At 32.6% G+C, this 18,869-nt stretch overlaps 4 protein-coding genes across 10 annotated transcripts; 2 read left to right on the top strand and 2 right to left on the bottom strand.

The window, feature by feature from the left end:
• The first annotated feature begins 1,058 nt into the window (after positions 1 to 1,058).
• LOC123891666 lies at positions 1,059 to 1,760 on the top strand. Its single transcript, XM_045941579.1, has one exon. It carries the CDS (start codon positions 1,059 to 1,061, stop codon positions 1,758 to 1,760), a length of 702 nt encoding a protein of 233 aa, XP_045797535.1.
• Positions 1,761 to 2,487: 727 nt separating this feature from the next.
• Positions 2,488 to 5,968, bottom strand: LOC123890504 (probable serine/threonine-protein kinase PBL7). Its single transcript, XM_045940123.1, has 5 exons — positions 5,319 to 5,968; positions 3,974 to 4,164; positions 3,661 to 3,850; positions 3,176 to 3,567; positions 2,488 to 3,036 (listed from the first exon to the last, which is right to left on the bottom strand). Exons 1-5 carry the CDS (start codon positions 5,428 to 5,430, stop codon positions 2,770 to 2,772), a joined length of 1,152 nt encoding a protein of 383 aa, XP_045796079.1. The 5' UTR covers positions 5,431 to 5,968; the 3' UTR covers positions 2,488 to 2,769.
• A 3,567-nt stretch (positions 5,969 to 9,535) lies between these two features.
• Positions 9,536 to 13,737, bottom strand: LOC123890642 (WRKY transcription factor 44-like). 7 transcript variants are annotated; one of them, XM_045940281.1, is made up of 7 exons: positions 13,545 to 13,737; positions 13,268 to 13,377; positions 12,214 to 12,482; positions 11,845 to 11,943; positions 10,631 to 11,277; positions 10,354 to 10,512; positions 9,536 to 10,179 (listed from the first exon to the last, which is right to left on the bottom strand). In XM_045940281.1, the coding sequence occupies exons 3-7, from the start codon at positions 12,430 to 12,432 to the stop codon at positions 10,008 to 10,010; spliced, it is 1,296 nt and encodes a 431-aa protein (XP_045796237.1). In that variant the 5' UTR covers positions 12,433 to 12,482; positions 13,268 to 13,377; positions 13,545 to 13,737; the 3' UTR covers positions 9,536 to 10,007. The 7 variants fall into 7 exon arrangements, with proteins under 7 accessions (XP_045796237.1, XP_045796238.1, XP_045796243.1 ...); XM_045940282.1 differs by having other exon boundaries at positions 9,672 to 10,179; positions 13,516 to 13,689; XM_045940287.1 differs by having other exon boundaries at positions 9,691 to 10,176; positions 13,545 to 13,707.
• Positions 13,738 to 14,920: 1,183 nt separating this feature from the next.
• Positions 14,921 to 16,747, top strand: LOC123892991 (60S ribosomal protein L21-1). Its single transcript, XM_045942902.1, has 2 exons — positions 14,921 to 15,244; positions 16,363 to 16,747. Exons 1-2 carry the CDS (start codon positions 15,008 to 15,010, stop codon positions 16,618 to 16,620), a joined length of 495 nt encoding a protein of 164 aa, XP_045798858.1. The 5' UTR covers positions 14,921 to 15,007; the 3' UTR covers positions 16,621 to 16,747.
• Positions 16,748 to 18,869: the final 2,122 nt, after the last annotated feature.

Here is an 18,869-nt window from a genome sequence, read left to right as displayed (position 1 = left end):
GCACTTAAAATCATGATCTTGAGAATTAACGTTTAATATCGCACTAGTCGTTGTGGATACGATATATATTGAAAATACTTGCTTTTTGTACTTTCATCAAGCATAGGCCAAAAAAAATTATAATATGGAACATTAAGCACAAGAAACAGAATATAGGATTATACCACAACAGAAATATCAAATGTCTTCTCTTTATCTGTTTCTAATACTAATCTCCTTCCCTATTTTCACTCAACTGCCTTCGTTTTATTTCTCACTCTTACTTCTAGACTCTAGTCTGGACACTTGATAAGGATTAACTAGTTTCTTATAATATACGGAGTAATTATTAATTTATCTTTGTTAATTACTATAAAAAAAAAAAAATAGATGAAGACATTTTTGTCCTGGAAGATGATGATAATATATTGAGTGTATTAACATTAAGATGTAAAATCTGTTTGAATAAGTTATCATTATAAATAAATTCTTCAAAGAAAAAAAAAAGTTATCATTTAAAAAAAACAAACTTTTTGAATTAATGTATAACTAACATATCCTACATATTGAAGGATAACTCTATCTGTATGATATCAAGTATATCCAAATTAATACCTAGTTCAGTTGATATATATATATATATATATATATATATATATATATATATATATATATATATATAATCTTCCTTCCTTCAAATCATTCAAACCACCAAATCCAATCTCCCTCTTTTCTTTCTTTCTTTCTTTCTTTCTTTCTTTTCTTTCTTTCAGTTTCTTGCTGCACAAGAAAGAAAGAAGAGCAACTCAAAGATGACTAACCATGATCATTCTGATGATGCTCTTCATCATGAAAACATTGATGCATCATGGTTAACACTCTCACTTCCACAACCAGCTTCATCCTCTTCATCATCATCATCATCATCACCACCACCATCACCACCATATTCATCATCGTCGTCGTTGTCAACACCATCACCATCATCCACAACATCTTCATCAACATCATCATCACCCCATCCACTAACACCCTCCACAGACCTTCCTATTACTCTGAAAACATTCCTTAATTCAAACATGGTGAACCATGATGCTGCTGCTGCACGTTCTTGTGATGCATCATGGTTTACACTTTCACAACCATCATCATCATCACCAACTTGGCCTTCACCATTTGAATACACGCCGTTAACACCTCCAACATGCCTCCCTATTCATCCTCAAACAATCTTTCCCCTCCAAATTATCTCTCCAGCTCAACAACACTCTAAGCCATATCCTGATCTATCTAAAGAAAAAGATTCTCATCAAGAAAAACAAGAACAAGATCATGTTTCTCTTCCTAATCCTATCACTAGCACCAGCAATAAAAAGGTGTCGGGACGTCGTAAATGCAGTCAACCATCTTCTTGTCCCGCGAAAAAGAGAAAACTAAAGACTGAGACAGTACTAAAGAGTGAGACAGTACCACCACCATTCCCATGGACAACTTCAAAGCGCGCCACCGTGCACACACTCGACCACTTGCTATCCGAATTGAAACTGCAGACTATCTCTGGAACTCTTCAATGCAAATTCTGCAACTTTCAACAAGACAATATTCAATTTGATTTGGTTGAAAAGTTCGAGAAAGTGAAAAGGTTCATCGAGGAGAATATACACGAGATGCATGACCGTGCACCGGATGCATGGACTAACCCAGTGCTGCCAAGATGCGAGAGTTGCAGAAAAGAGAAAGCAATGGAGCCATTGATTACAAAGAAGAGAAACATCAACTAGTTGTTCATGCTGTTGGGAGAGATGATTGGATGCTGCAAGCTTAAGCAGTTGAAGTATTTCTGCAAACACAATGATATACACAGAACAGGTGCAAGAAATAGATTGATATATCTAACCTATTTAGGTTTATGCAAACAGCTACAACCAGAAGGACCCTTCAATCCATAGACTACAAATTCAATATTTTTGGTTTGATCTTCATCAGTACTAGTATCTCCTAGACGCTTAAGAATGGCGCTTTTTTATGAACTTTGTAGTGTGATAGTTTTTCCTTTTTGAGTGAACATTTTGTTACCCTATTGGGTGTGTCAGTTTTTATCTTAATGATCATAGTTACTTTGTTATTTCTTTTGCTTGAATGAACGTAGTTTACTTTGAATAAGTAGTAGTATTTGTTATTTTAGATTACGACTTATCAGTTGAATTTTGATCTATGAATGAATACGTAAATTTGATGCATAAATAAAGTGTTCGTCCAAAACTGCAACAATAAAGAAAACAATAACATAAACTAAGATGAATTATGAATATAGTGATCATGATTCTAAACACATTGGCATGTCGTAGATATCCCAAATTTAGAAAGGAACCTATGCTACTAGCCTACTACAAATGAAGTTTAGATCATCGATCGATCTTAATATATTAGAACAATCTTTGGTGAATGGCAGGGACATGAAATTGTGGAAAGCTTACTAATAAGAATGAGAATGAATAAGAACATCAATTATGAATTAAAAAAATTGCTCATTAATAAATAAATATTTAGAGAAAATAACATCTTAGCTCTAAATAGAAATAGGAGCAGTTTTGAACACCAAAAAGTCGAACAAAATTCCACAGGTTTTTTTCGCAACTATCCATATTCTATGAGCTGAGAGAACACCACAAAAGACGATTGATATTAACATCTATAAACCTATATTTTGAAGCATGTTGTGACCGCATTAAACAACATATTTGAAATTTTCACTGGACTATTTTATACCCCCAAACATTGAGCTCCATGTTATCGCCCCCTCCGGACTCTAGAGGGAGTACCAGGAGAGAGGCGAGAGTTTTGGACCGTCTGTGTATTGTGATCATGTCTTTGCGAAGCAAGGTAAGACAAAGCTGTGACAACATCAGCTATAACCGGACGCATATTAGCTTGTTCTTGAACACACATTGCTGCAACAGCAAGAGCCTGGTATAGCCCTCTCGAAGGATACTGACCTTGAAGCATAGGATCAGCCATTTGCGAAAATTTCCTTCGATCTTTGAACAACGGTCTAGCCTGCAATTATATCACAGTAGTCCATTCCAAAATTATTACTCAAATGAAGATTAAAAACAAACCATCTAACAAATCTCATTATGAAGTGCTTCAATAATCAAAGGCCATTTAAAAAGCCAAAAACTGAAGACTTTCTTACCCATGCAACAAGATTCTGCTCTGCTGCAGATTTCGAATTGTCAATAGCTTTCCTTCCTGTAATTATTTCGAGAAGGACTACACCAAAGCTATAAACATCTGATTTGAGAGTAAGTTGACCGGTCATTGCATACTCTGGAGCACAATATCCATAGGTGCCCATAACCCTTGTCGATACATGGGTGTTTTCTCCGACCGGGCCAAGTTTGGCCAAGCCAAAATCAGATAACTTGGGGTGATACCCTTCGCCAAGCAAAATGTTGGAGCATTTCAAATCTCGGTATATGACCGGAGGATTAGCTTTGTCATGTAGATACTCCAATCCCTTTGCAGCCCCAGCGGCTATTTTCATTCGCATGTTCCAGTCAAGTCGTTTCTTGGTAGGAGATAAATCTGCAAATCAAACACATATAATCCATAAATAACAAGACGAGAGAGAGAGAGAGAGAGAGAGAGAGAGAGATTTGCATAGTTGAAATGAAATACCATGCAAGTGGTCTTCCAAGGATCCTAATGACATATATTCATAAACTAGAAGCCTCTGATCTCCATCAGCACAATAACCGATAAGGTTGACAAGGTTAGGATGGTGAAGTAGACTTAACATCAACACTTCAACAAGGAATTCTCTATTCCCTTGGAGACCATTTCGATCAAGTTGCTTGATTGCGACAACCTATATTCAATATTAGAAAGGATGAAACATATTATTACAAACTCAACCTTTCTGAAGAGTTCAATGTTGGCAACATTCAATCTATTATATTTTAGAAATTAAATCATGATAAACTATATTGACCTGATTAATACTTTCGAGATGCCCTTTGTATACTCTACCAAAGCCTCCCTCCCCCAAAAGACATTCAGCTCTAAAATTTCTAGTTGCAATTGCCAACTCGCGGAATGAGAAAGTTTGTGCTGCAATGTGTTCATTGTTCCCATGTTTAGATGTATCCTTGGAATTTGTTGATGAATTCCGCTTCAATTTCCCTGTAATCAAGTGATGTAAGAACAACAATTTAATACCATATATGTTTCGCTTTCAAAGCTCCGAAAAACAAATAACTAAATATTATTAGTATAATATGAATCATGAACTGATTTTACACACACACTGCATCGTTTCAAAGTCATCGCCACGGTGCATACAATTTTGAGTTAGGATTATATTGTGTGACTGAGAAGCTATACAGCTGCAAGAAAATAAAATAAAACAGAAGCCTCATATTATTACATCCGTCCCTAAATATATGACCTTGTTAATATTTGGTTGTTTTTCTAAGCTTACCTTTAAGGAGACAGAATTGATTTATATTCCTCATACTAGTATTGTTACTTAATTATTGGTTAGTACAAAAGGGTCTTATAAAAAAGGACAATACTTTTTTTCCCCAAGATTGTCCGATATTTAGGGATGGACCAAATATTCAGAAAATATAACAAGATGATTTAAGCTGAGAGAAGTCTTCTATACAAATTTTGCTTGGTACCATGTTCACTCTAATATGAAAATTATGGATTGCCTATTCTCCATTCTCATACACTTTAGAGCTTCAACAGAATCACGGTGCCATTGTGACTTTACCAAACCCACCAGAGTTTTTACAACAACAATTTTCATATTCTGACTTGATAAATCAGTAGAAACCGGGGACTAATCCTACACAACTACATTTCTGTCAATTCATAGTCGATGTCAGACTAACTACTCGGACTTGAATCCAACAGGCATAACATAAGCCTAAAACACTGTAATAGACATGTTTAGATTGTTATGATCTGTATATATCAAATGTAAATGTTTCTCTTGCTGCTAGTTTTGTACCCTCTTATAAACTCCACCATATCAAACACCAACCCTCAAAGCCAAAAAAAAAAAAAAAACAGCCATGTTTGGTCAATCACTAAAAAGATTGCAGTCCTTAACCACATCAAATTCCACCTAAAAAAATTATACTTTAAAAAAAAAATTGCAAGAAACCCTAAATAGATCAATTCGTACAAAAATAATACAAAAAAACAACATATTGATAAAGTGAAAAGCTCAATTATTTCCAATAGGGTCTCTCACAAATCACAATCACAACCATAAACCCAATTGATGAATCTTCAAAACCAATCAAAAAGAAAAATTTTAGCAGTACCTTGAGAAGCTGGAGTAGTTTTAATTTGACGAGTGAGACTGTCTTGAACTTCCATCTTCTTCACAATCTTCTTCTTTGTTCCTGAATTTCCAGAACATGGAATCCAACCCATTTTTCCTCTTCCCAAGAACAAATTCAACGACCCTTTGAAGAACCGACCCGACCCAGAACACGGTGCTCAAGTAGCAACTACGGCAACTTTGAAAAGATCCTCTTTTTCTCTCTTTTTCTCTCTCTCTCTCTCTCTCTCTCTGGCTATGTCACTTTTATCATGTGTTTATGTTTTCGGTTTTATGTTTTTTTGTCTTTAAATTTTTAGTTTAAGACCATTAATTTAGTCATTGGTTTATGTTTTTGGTCGGAAAACATCATAATTGGTTCAAATGCGTTTCACTGGATCACCTCCTAAACCAACTTCAAAATAATTTATTTTATTTTTTTGACAAAACTTCAAAATAATTTAGTCTATAGAATAATTGGCTTTTATTTTTTCTAATTTGGTTAAGTATAAAATAATTGCTTTTGAATTAAGTCAAAGTTATTAATTTATTTATTTGTGTCATAACATGTCATGCTAGCCACTACTCTATGCTCCTTACTGTCTCAACCTTAAGAATCTAAAAATAAATATTATACCTAATACATTAATTAGAATAAGTCCTAAACTTCCTTCAAAAAAAAAAAGTCCTAAACTATATGGAGAAAATTATATGGCACAGATTTCTTTTTCCTTAATCAAGGTCTAGGTTCGATTTCAACCTTAAGCATGTAGTAGTGTTAGATAAGTTTGATTCGTAAAACAACAAAAACGGGACAAAACAAAATAATACAGGACAGAACAAAACTGTATCGAAGAGATATATGATGATAATATCTTTATATTCGAAAATAAAATAGGTATTTTCGTAATTTTTATAGTTGTATTGTAGACAAAAAGTTGTCATGTTGTTCAGCGTGTCCCTTACTACCTAATTTGTTTAGTCCCATAACCAGTTCAAATCAAACAGTGTACAACAAAAGTTGTTCAGTCTAGTCTCTGTTTTTTAGCCGATCAAACGCACTTATCATTCATTTAGATCCTATAAAGTTTAGGTATTAATCCATGCGGTTACGAAATACCTTATTTATAAAAAAAAATGTGATGACCATTTAATTTATATATATATTGTAGCAATGTATAATTCAATTATCATAGTTTTGGCCGACTTTGAAAATTCAACTTTCTTGACAATAATAAGTGAACAACCACAAGTACTAATAGCTGTAAATTTTGAAGACATTCCAAAAATTATTGGTACAAGACATAAGATGGGGCTCATGACACCATCTAAAATAAGTTCATGTTAGTTTCTTTCATTTTCACTTTTCTACCTAATGAGAAGTAGTTATTTAGAGGGAAACCAACTGCATTAAGAAAAGAAAAATTGAAGGGAAAAAACCAAGGGAGTAGGACAAAGTTTGGATATGTTTCGATCTTTCCATGGTTAACTTAAGTGAAGGAGGTTGCAAAATAATAGTGTACAAAGAAAGTGAATTTGGCAATTTCACAATGGATCATATTCAAAATTATGAAAGAAATTTTTACGGTTCAATCTCCGACTCTTATGTAAAAAAATAAAAAATAGTTGAAAAAGGGAAATTCGTATTTTACAAATTCTTTGAAGCATTATTGTTCCTTGGAGGGACAATTTTTTATTTTTTCTATTCTACATTTTTTAAAAATAGGAAAAAAATAGTTTTTCTATTTTAAAAAAGTGTAAAAAAAATTTCATTCAAATATAAAAAAATCTATTTATTAAAAATTTCATTCAAGTAGTAAGGATTTTAGGTCTCTTAAACACATAGTAAAAAATTTGAATTTTAAATTATACGTATAAAATAAAAATCGATTGAAGGGAAAAGGAAAAACAGAAAAAACTATCGGTCGCGAAGATATGCGACACTCATAACAGAGTTTAACTGGAGGATAAGAACCATCAATAGTTTGCTCGTAGATCTTATCTCAAGCTTTGCTAAATAGTCCGCATACATATTATCTCTATGAGTAAATGACACACTTGAGAAATTTTTCAATAGAGCTATATTGAAAATTGTAATAAAAAAAAATGTTTCTTCATATAAAGAATAGCAAAAACAGCAGATATCAAACTGCATATAAATTTTGTCCCTAAGAAAAATTAGTACATCAAAACACTTGGCATGAACTAAACGGCTCTCTAAGAAAGTGCCATCTGTTATAGTGATAGTCATACAACACGTTACACAATTATGTATTTCCTTTTCCCTTCTTTAATAAAAATCAATTATTCATGCTAGATTTGGTAGAGAAAGATCATGGTTTATATCCACAACTGTAATTAAGAAGAGCTAAAACAACTTGATGACAGAACTAACTGACCCTCGAACCAAATTAGGCGATTCAATGGATATGATACTGGTGGTGAAAACAAAACAAAAAAATTAATGACACCAATCGTTAGTTGTTTCAGTGTTGATTAGACCACAATTCGTCCATCACAACTGCGATCGAAGAGAACCGGAATCACTTAATACCAGAAATGACCCCAAATCAAATTAAATGGACCAACAGACCGGATATGAGACCGATTTGGATCTTCGGGGAATAAATCCGAGACAATCCTCTACTTCAAGCGGGAAATTCAAGTGAAAGAATGAATTTCGGTGGGAGGAATAGATTAGAATAATTTTAGAGAACCCTAGAACACGAGAGAGAATAATTTGTGAAATATTTTCTATTATGATTTCCTTTGCTCACAATCACAACAGAGCTAATATAGCAAAATTTGTTACTCGATTGGCCTACATGGCCAGCTCATCAATTCAAAACAAAATTGTAAACTTATCTTTTATATTATAAGCTTGTATACACAAGCAAACTCTAAACCCTAATTTGTTTTCCATATTTTTCCTCCATTTTATCTTGCAATTTTTATTAAAAAATAATACAATTTTGTCTTGACTAGGATTCAAACTCGTAACCCTTCAATGCAAGGCAATATTTCCAACCATTATGGCAACTATACCAATTATGATTAAAATTATGTGCAATAATTGATAAGCACCATCAATTTTAAAAGTATATCATATCAAAATTATTGTTGACTATATTATTCATCGCGAAATATTTTTATGTCTTTCCTGATCAATGATTTTTTTTCTACCGGATCATAAATTTAGAGAATAATTATCATGTAAGATTTGGAAAGTTATTATCACGTGTAATTTGAAAAGTTATTATCAAACTCAATTCTACTAAATCAATTTTTTTGCAATACAACCAAACACAACCATAGTCATGTCACTAATCACATTCATTATTTTGTTTTTAATATTGCAGATTTAATATTAACCGATGATCAATTGATATAATATGCACTAGCAGACCAATTGTGATTTAAATTATGTCCACAAAGTGTTAAGCTCCATCAACTTTCATAGGAAAGATTTCATACGACAATTAAGCACCATCAATTTTCATTGCACAATTTAAACAATTAAAAACCGATAATCTCTTATATTATAAGCTTGCTAACATAAGTTAACCCTAAACCAAAATTTTTTCCCCTCATTTTCTCTTTGTTTTTATTGCAGCTTTATATTAAAAATATACAGATTTGTCATCGAACCTGCATCTCTTACTTACAATAAAACATTTTAACCGCTAAAACATGTGCTTCAATTATGAAAGAATTTAGGAATCCTAATATGTTAACCCTGTTTTCAATAAATTTGAACGGCGGAATTAATCACAATTTTTATTTATTTATGGATGTCTACTTAAGTTTATGTTCTTGATTACGTCTTTAATTTTTTTTTAACCTTTAATTATCATCAATTTTTGAACCTTTAGTTATCAGCAATTTTTTTTTAATAAGTAAACAAAACGATGGGGTTCAAAAATTATTTAAAAAATATATAAAATATAAAATAAGCACATAAACAAATATAGAATAATTAGTCCATGAAATTCCCTATACTCTTATTGAAAATGCTCTTAGAATTTTTGTATTTTATTTTTTATTATTACATATTACACCTAATTAGACTCATGCACCGCATGGGTCAAAGTTCTAGTTAACAGTAAAATCAAATTATAAACTATAAATAGTTATTTTTACTATGGTATTTCCTGTGACAGGATATTTGTAGTGAAAACAAAACAAAATCAATTTAATGAACAACAAGTTTAGGGTGCATTTGTTTTATTTATTTTTTAAATGGATTTTTATAATGTATTATTTTTGCGTGAAAGAATTTTTAGTTAATCACTTCATCACAATCACCTGGTTAAACTATTGTCTTAACTAATAAAACATGAAGTGTACTCCTACATTTTATTTAAAAGAAGTTATTTTATCATAGCAATCGGTATATTAATAATTTCCTTAAAATATACACATTACATTACATTACATTAATAGATAAATACTATGAGACAGAGGAAAGCACTGATAAATAGGTTCATCTCATGGTGATTGCATTGCAGTGGCTTACAATAAAATTGATTACCATATTAATTAATCATGTTCCAAAATAACTATAACGTTATTTTTTTTTACGAGAAAACGTACGACACAAACTTCCTAAGAGGTCATTCATCCAGTATAATTCTCGCTCAAGTATACTTAACTGCAGAACATAACTATAATGTTATTGAGTCAGTATCGTTTATGAAGCCTGTGAATCTTTTTCAGAAGACAAAGTTGTTGTTGTGTTCTTGAGTGGCATCTCATGGTTGTGTTTTCCTTCATATGTAGTCACAAATGATTTTGGATCATCTATTGCTCTTTCCACATGTTTGCGAACGTTACACTTGATATTAGTACATCTATAGTAACTTCTACAAGATAAAGAAATTTAATATTGTTACAAAAATAATAAGATGAGATCAAAGAAAAAATATATTAGGATCAATGCATTGCAGAATTCGCAACCTTCGTCTACAAGTAATCTTGAAGCAACTAATTTATAAAATTTAATTTGAAGAAGAAAAGTATATATAGGAAGTATGAACCTGGGATATGGATTTCCCTTCACCACCTTCTGCCCATATTTCCTCCAGCGAAAGCCGTCTCCAAGGATTTCAGAATCCACAGAATTTTGCATCACAATGCGCGGCTCTACTAAACCTTCCTCTGATACTGCCCCTTCATTGGATTGATTCTCATTTTTCCTGATGAACAATGCACAAACATAATTAACTTAATGCTGAAAAAATTGTGTTAAAAATATCATATCTACTGAACATGAAGCTGCATATACGACGAGTTAAAACTATAAATATTTTTCACCTTCTTTTACTTCTAGGATCATCTTCTTCTGCTTCAAATCCTTTGCTTCCTTCCACACATTCCCCACTTAGACCGCATGAATTTTCTAGACCAGAATCATTAGGCTGTGAAGCTTTGACATCATTCTCCATTCTTCCTTCAATCCTTTCATTCTGATTATTATTCAATATATCTTGAACCAATCCATCAGAAACCATTCCTGATCCTTGTGACGCTCCCGCGTTACGCTTTTGAAGTTGCGGCTTTCCATGATTGTGTTCACCTTTATAAACAATTTCTGCAATCTCACCATCAAATGATCTTTCAACTTTCTTTTTAACTGGACAGTTAGGATGTGTGCACTTGTAATAACTTCGAGGATACTCGCTTCCTTTTACTTGCTTCTGTCCATATTTTCTCCAGTTATATCCATCATAAGAAGGTTTATCAACATTCATTGTGGATGGTGTTAGAGCTTTTTGATCCTCTTCCATGTTCTGCTGTGCCGTCTTACAAGGTTCAGTGACCTGCTGGTATGTTTCTTTTGGAATGGTAATGTTCTGATGAAAATTTGAGCTCAAATTGGATCTAAATTTGTCATGGTTTAAATGTTGAAGATTGGTGTCCACTGATTGCTGTGATTGTTGCTGATTAGTACTGCAAATTCCCTTAACCAAAAGAACAGAAAGAGATATAAGTATTGATTTTAAAGCCTATTAACAATCATGGACACAAGTATAAAGGATGGTTTTTGGAAATTTCTATTATAATTTAATTTTGGAGCTAACTCAACCTCGTAAGCTAGCTCATAGAGTGAGGGTTTGTCCCGCACTTATAAACACTGTTCATATCATACCATTGTCCAATGCGCTGATGTCCAGAACACGGCATATGGTGCTTAAAGTTTGCATGCCTGACAGGTGGCCCAACAGATTTAAGATAGGCTTAAGCTAGCTTATCGTATGCGAGTTGCCCTCGCTTATAACCCTTGTTCATATCACATTCAATGTCCAGAACACCACATTTGGAGCGTAAAGTTTGCAGAATTGGACGTTTGGAGGTGGCCTAACAGATCTAAGATTTGGACCTAACTTAACTCTATATGCTAACTTATACGAGTTGCCCTTGCTTATAACCATTGTTCATGCTTAATATGAATCTCAAAAATCTCAAAAAATCTAAGATTCATATGCATGAGAAAAAGAAGAGTACTATGTGTGTGTAAATATACTGACCATGTTTGCCAATAGAGAGACGGTTGTCTTTGACACAAATTTTGCCGTTGGCTTGTAAATGAGAGACTGATTGGCGTCAGGTTTGGGATCCATGTCAGACTGTAATTGTAAAAAACATAACAGATGTTAGAACTAGAAACCAAGAAGCACTTCAAAACAGTATCATAATGTTTTAAAAACTGAATGAGACGTTAAACCAGCGTGACCTCTAGGTCATGATTCAACCGCCTTATTTGAATCAGGACTAAACCACAATCAAACCATCAAAATAATCGAACCGTATTAAAGGCTTGTTGAATTGGTTCAACCCTTCCAATTCCGTTCGGATTTTAAAACAATATGGTTTAATTTATTGCACTGAATGTTCACCTGAGAAGAAATAGAACCAGCATGGGAGGGATTCAATGTTGGCTTGAACCTCACTGTTTTTGGTCTAATGGCAGAAATTGTAGTTTGAGAAGATGCAATTGGAGGAGTGTCATTGATTGCACCTACTAGAAGCTCTGAGAAAGATTTGTAAGTAGAACATTTTGGTCTTGAAGCAACTGGTTTGGCAACAACTACTCTTTCTACTTCTTCAATATCCATCACTATTTCCTATGTTTTGCAATGTATGATTCTGTTTGCAAGACTTTCACCTTCAAAAACAAAACTGATAAAGATTACTTGGTAGGCATGTATAATTAAATAACATTAAAAGTTGCAAACTAAAGTACTGAAATATGTTTAATTATAGTTCCTAACACAACTGTTTATATTATTTTAAAAGCTTCAATAACTCAAAGTTTCAAAGGACAATAATACAGCAACCATAATCATAGTAGACTATAAAGTCCTAGTAATGTAGCTATAAACGATTTAAATGATTCCTTTTCAATATTATCTATCGATCAGGCCTACACTACCCTTTGATAATAGAAAAGCGGGTGGATCTATGTGTATGTTTCGTTCACCGGAGATAAAAATTTATGTGTATCTATCAGTCAGGCCTACACTACCCCCTTGATAATAGGAAAGCGGGTGAATCTTTGTGTATGTTTGGTTCACCGGTGATAAAATTTTATTTTGCTGAATTGATTATGTAAAAATTATTCTGGCTAACTAAAAGTGATTTCAATGTAAAGTTATCTATATGTGAATATATTCATGTAAAATTGAGTTGAACAAAATCAACTAGAAGTAAAAACTCCACATTCTAACTTCAAGTTAGATACAATTCTATAACTAAAGGCAATTCTAATCAAGAACATGTCAGAATATAAATTATACACCTTTAAAATTAATGTTGACTCGGATAACATGTTGGACATATAAGGTGAGTTCTAAAGAAACTCTGACCATTTATTTAAGGGACCAATTATGTTTCTTATGGATACTATTAAGATAACAAAGTGAGAAGAAAAACATCAACAAACAAACTAACCTGAAGAAAACCAAATATATGAGAAACTTTAACTTGCTAAATAGAGGTAGCTTGGCTGCGGTTACTTCTCATTTCCCAAAATATATAAAACTGAGTTTAATCAACCACTCCTGCATTACAAAGCTCAAAATTTCATAACAAAAAAACAAATGTTGCTATAATATAAAAATTAAATAAAAAATGAGAGCTTCGTTATCATTTATTAATACTACTACATAAAAAAAATACTAGTGTACTTATTTTATTACACTATTATGTGTATATGCTAGATACAAACCAGACAGAGAATGAGTGAGAGAAGATAGGAGAAGAAGTGGTTTGATTCCAAAAATGAATGGGACACATGCTGTGGTGGTTACATTAGATTTACAGTGAACAAATAATAAAACTGAAAATGGATGGATGAAACATTGTTGTTATTGGGAATTGTGATATATTATTAAGATTAAGTGTTGGTTGTTCCAACCCCCGCCATTGTACGGACAACTAACTGTCAATGTTTCTATAGCTTTGACTGGTTGTTCAAGTTCATTTTCATAGACATAGTGCCCATCATGAAGATTTTTTCTGGCATTAATATTTCTTCTTCCCTTATTACAAGACATTAAATTTACCGGCTGTTGTAATGAGATGCTGCCTGCCTTGTCTACCCATAAATTTCTTTTTTAAAGAGTCTAACAATAATCAATCAAACCACGGAAAAATCTGATTGAACTTCTTTACAAAAAAATGTAAGTATTACAAAATTGTGAAGCGTGATCACTAATAATATTTAATAGATTAAAGTGACTAAAATTCAAAGATAGTTTTAGTGACTAAAATATATATGATCGTCAGATAGTTTAGTGACTAAAATTCAACTATTAAAGTGAATAAGTGAAGTATATGAAATTCAAATCCAACTTCTAGTTATAAAATGAGGTGTTCCTACCGATCAAACTAAGTTGACAAGACCAAAAAATAATATATCTATTTACCGGATAAAAAACTTTTTAACCCATTAATGCCGTGTCAAAAAATAAATAGGGAATTGCTATTCGTCCCCTTAATTGCTTAGAGCCCTCCCAAAAAAATTTAAATTTCCCCTAAGTGTCTATCGGGGGTTAATATCCGGTGACATCTTACCAAGAGATAAAATCCAATAAACTAAAATGCAGAACGCAAATGTATAATTTTAACACCTACCATATTATATCTCCCGGTAGTTATGAATTTTAACACCTACCAGATTTTATCTCTTGGTAGGCCTGAAATCACTTTTCTTATGTCTACTAAGGGTTAAAACCTGGTGGACCTTTGTCAAAACAAAAAAAAAACTGATGGAACTTACCAGGAGATAAAATTCGGTAGGCTAAAATGCAGACCCCAAATGTCTAATTTTAACACCTACCGGGTTATATCTCTCCGGTAGTTATGAATTTTAACATCTACCGGATTTTAAAATAATCAAAAGGTGGGAGGGAATTGCATTTTACCCTGCCAGATTTTATCTCCCAGTAGATACTTTTAGAGCATTTTTGGAAATTTGGGGGCTCTAAGTTATGAAAAAGGGGGGCTGAAGAGCAATTGTCAAATAAATGTAAGAAAAAAAATCCAGCCCATTAACAGAAACCAAATAGAAAAGCCCAATAAAAAAGCCTAATCCATCATCCACAATTCCTTAAGGTTTGTTTGTTTGGACGAGAGAGGTTAACAAAAGCTTCTTCCGGCGACTAGACAGAAACGAAAGAGTAGAAAAAAATGCCGGCTGGTCATGGTTTAAGATCTCGCACTCGAGACTCTTTCTCTCGTCCATTTAGGAAGAAAGGTACAATCGCTCTTGCTACTTATCTCAGAACCTATCACATCGGCGATTATGTTGATGTTAGGGTTAACGGCGCCATTCACAAAGGTATGCCTCACAAGTTCTACCATGGTCGTACCGGCCGTGTCTGGAACGTTACCAAACGTGCTATTGGTGTTGAAGTTAACAAGCAGGTTTAAATCGCATCTCAAACTCGTTTACCAATTTTATTTAGTTTCCTAGTTTTTTTGGTTATAGCTGAAATGTTAGTTGATAGTAGATGATAGCTTATAGCTGAAAAGTTACTAAAATGAAATTAAAGTGTTTGCCAAATTTAGTTGTTGTAACTGTAAGATGACATAAGTATATGTTTAGTGGCTAGTTATTGATATTTTTAAAGAAATAAAGAAATAATAAAATGAAAATAATAAGGGTAGAATGGGATAAAATGTAAAAGCCATAAGCTATAAGCTCAGATGCTACTTGAAATAGCATCTCAAAAAAAGCTATAAGCTAATTGGGAAGCTTACCAAACACGTCTCATTTTGATTAAACAAGCTTATATGTTAGTCCAATTAGCTATAAGCTAGCTTGTTGAATTTACCAAACTGAAACTAAGTATATGTGTAATCGCTTTCATTTCATAATTTTGGTGATATTTTGTTATTTTGTATGTTTTATTCTATGTGTATTTGCTTTTGTTGTAATTTTAGTGATATTTTGTTTTGTTCCCGGTATTATTTTATTTTCTTGTTCTTCAATTTGTTACTTGATTCTTGTTTGGATTATCACTTATAGGTTAGGTTTTCAATTTCAAATGAAATAATTATTTGCATCTTGTAAGGTTTATAGGTGGGATTTAAGCTGTTCTATTATGTGCCATTAGGTACTTTAATGTATACGATTTTTATTCAAATCTTCTTGGTGTTCACTTTTGATGTTTAAGTTAGGGAATCCATTTCTGATGTTTAATTGCTTGTTTGCTACCTAGTTTTTTGGTTCAGTCTGTGTATTTTTGCATTATTTGATTATGTTAGTTATATTTTGTTATTATCTTGCATCATTTTATTGATTTGTTCTCTGTTTCAATTCGTTGATTCTGTTTGGATGAGCGCATTGAATTTGAATGTTGTAAGTATATTTGGGAGAAGTTAGGTAATAGGTCTGTTTTTTAATTCTTGAGAATACTTGTGTTTATTGCAAAATTATTTCACTCCAAAGTTTTAACAAGTTTTGTGAAACAGTTTATGGACTCTGGTTCTTCTTCTGCGTGTGTTTAACATCTTGAACTGTTGTTGTGTATGTGGTCCAGGTTAGGAACAAGATTTTGAGGAAGAGGATTCATGTCCGTGTGGAGCACGTTATGCCTTCTAGGTGCACTGAGGAGTTCCGTTTGAGGAAGATTAAGAACGATCAACTCAAGGCTGAGGCCAAGGCCAAGGGTGAGGTCATAAGCACCAAGAGAAAGCCAGAAGGACCCAAACCTGGTTTCATGGTTGAAGGAGCTACATTGGAAACAGTTACTCCAATTCCATATGATGTGGTTAATGATCTCAAGGGAGGTTACTAATTTTGTTAATGTTTGTTAGACTGAGATTTTGTTTGGAAATTTTATCATCGTTTGTAGTCATTCAAACATCATCAGACTCGAGTTTTGTTTTGTTTATTTAGTTTGAATACATCTATATTATCAATTATTCTCCAGATTTTATCTCTTTAATAATGTGATTTATGAATATTGCTTTGCTGCATTGCTGCTAATGTGGTTGAAGATGTTATAAAAGATATTGAGCAAGTGATTTTCATCAAACTAATTTATAAGATTTTTAACAATAGTTTAGTACGATCACTCGGCCAAAGAGGGTTACAGTCACTTGAAGTTTAGATACTTCGAACAGGTTTCTTGCACATTGCTGTCAATTACTTCAGATATTGTAATGTTGTCTTACAAATGTAATTGTGCTCAGGTTAAAGAGCGAATGGGTATTTTGAGCGAGATGAGATCTTGTCTATATTTTAAAATAAATCATCATCTCTATTATTATAGTTTTTAATAGAAATGAAGAGGATATCAACTCAACTGTTTGTGTACCATAAAGGAAGTATAAAATCATCCATAGGTTAACCGATTTTACCGCCCTTCGTGACATATTGGATGTTGCATTCACAAGAAATTTGTTGTGAAGAACTTGCTTTGATTTACATACTATCTTTACAATTTTGTTAAAGAATAGAGCATGCTACATTTGAATATTTGATACTCCCTCATGTAAGTTATGGATGCGAAGTATATTTGGTAAAGAATAGAGCATACCTTTGATACCTCCTTGTATGTTTTGTTATAATATATGAGAGGTTACAAGCATTATCCTTTGTTTTAAAATTCAAAATTTTTTTTTTATACTTTACTTATCTGGTCAAACACTAGATTATCGGGATTCCTTTTCTCTGGAAACCTAAAGGTTAATACAAAAAAATAAAATCTAAATTCAACTCGAATTTATTATAAGTAAGACTTCAATTGAATAATTCCACGTCAAAACAAGTCAATCACAGTTAGTAATCTATCATTAAAAAGGCCCCAAGTACGTAGTGATGTCTCAGAGAGAGACACCAATTTGTTCCAAGTAACATCACAAACTGGCGAGTTCTCAAAGTTGGCATAATCTCAAGTTATTATATGATAAGCTTCTTTGACTTAATAAACTTCACCTAAATTCTGGTTCTAAATCCAAGCATATTTTCCATTTTCTTGCAAAGAAACGTTTAGCCAGAAAAAACCTATACCCCACTAAGTCCTCCATTGAAATTACTTTTTCTCAACTCCTAACTCCCACCGCTCAATCCAACTCCAGAGTTAAACACATCATCCACTAATACCTGCTTGTTACCAGATAAACTAAAAAATCTACCAAACTTATCCTTAAGCACCATATATCTCGCCCACAAATCAAATAATAAAAGAAAATCGTTAAAAGTAGCGGATATTATAAAAATGAAAAATTTAGAAGACAAAAAAAACTCCAAACAAGACATTTTCAAGATTTTACAAATAAGTAGTGGACGTCATGAAAATGATAACATTGAAAAACAAAACACTCTCGTAACATGGAATTTTTAGTTTCAAGATTTTAACACCATGTTTTTTAAGAGGACTGATTTTACCATTTAAAAAAAGTTAGCAGCGCAGCTTGTTGCCCATTTACCTTTCATTAAAGTGTAATTATCATACGATATATAAATAAAAGTATAAGTGATTGACAAAATAATTAATATTTTATGTTGATTTTCTTGTTGGTTTCTCTATCCCACAAGAAAAGTGATTCTTAATTCTTTGGGAAAGAGTTTTCTTTCCTTTCTTCAAAGAAAAGTGCTTTTTTCATCTCAACTTTACCATTCCTCTTATATTTAGAGGCAAAATTATTTTCTTAAAGAATGCTTAAAATTTGAGACAAAAAGACCATATCATGTTCAAGACTTAGCCGAACACTAAAGGTAGACTCCACAAAGATTTCACCAAGATGTGAGAAACTAACTCCAGTTGTGAAAATTCTTGTATAATTAGATAAAATCCTCTCCAAAGTATTATCTAGAATTTATACTCCTGATATAGCTGATAAAATTCAAGTGAAACAGACCGCAGTTCCACCATAACCAATCACTCTTGGGAGCTCCAAACTTGTATTGCAAAAACAAATATAACAATTTTATAAAGGAAAGTGCAGATGCAACAGGCAAGTAAAATTAATTATACCATTTTATTCCCATAAAAAGAAATTAACCATTCCTAAATTCTTAAATCAATGGCAAAAGACTACA

Source organism: Trifolium pratense, linkage group LG6 (assembly GCF_020283565.1).
Source record: "Trifolium pratense cultivar HEN17-A07 linkage group LG6, ARS_RC_1.1, whole genome shotgun sequence".
NCBI classification, from domain to species: Eukaryota; Viridiplantae; Streptophyta; class Magnoliopsida; order Fabales; family Fabaceae; genus Trifolium; species Trifolium pratense.
Note: the sequence above shows the minus strand (reverse complement) of the source record. Positions and strands in the feature narration are given on the sequence as shown.

What these genes read in the sequence shown, in the direction of transcription:
- LOC123891666 (XM_045941579.1), top strand. Translation starts at nt 1,059, where the DNA reads ATGGTGAACCATGATGCTGCTGCTGCACGTTCTTGTGATGCATCATGG.
- LOC123890504 (XM_045940123.1), bottom strand. Translation starts at nt 5,430, where the DNA reads ATGGGTTGGATTCCATGTTCTGGAAATTCAGGAACAAAGAAGAAGATT. An exon ending in ATCTCGAAAGTATTAATCAG is followed by an intron (nt 3,851 to 3,973) that starts GTCAATATAGTT and finishes TATTGAATATAG; the next exon opens with GTTGTCGCAATCAAGCAACT. An exon ending in AGCAGAATCTTGTTGCATGG is followed by an intron (nt 3,037 to 3,175) that starts GTAAGAAAGTCT and finishes ATATAATTGCAG; the next exon opens with GCTAGACCGTTGTTCAAAGA.
- LOC123890642 (XM_045940281.1), bottom strand. Translation starts at nt 12,432, where the DNA reads ATGGATATTGAAGAAGTAGAAAGAGTAGTTGTTGCCAAACCAGTTGCT. An exon ending in TCTCTCTATTGGCAAACATG is followed by an intron (nt 11,278 to 11,844) that starts GTCAGTATATTT and finishes CTTTTGGTTAAG; the next exon opens with GGAATTTGCAGTACTAATCA. An exon ending in AAGGGAAATCCATATCCCAG is followed by an intron (nt 10,180 to 10,353) that starts GTTCATACTTCC and finishes TTTATCTTGTAG; the next exon opens with AAGTTACTATAGATGTACTA.
- LOC123892991 (XM_045942902.1), top strand. Translation starts at nt 15,008, where the DNA reads ATGCCGGCTGGTCATGGTTTAAGATCTCGCACTCGAGACTCTTTCTCT. An exon ending in GTGTTGAAGTTAACAAGCAG is followed by an intron (nt 15,245 to 16,362) that starts GTTTAAATCGCA and finishes TATGTGGTCCAG; the next exon opens with GTTAGGAACAAGATTTTGAG.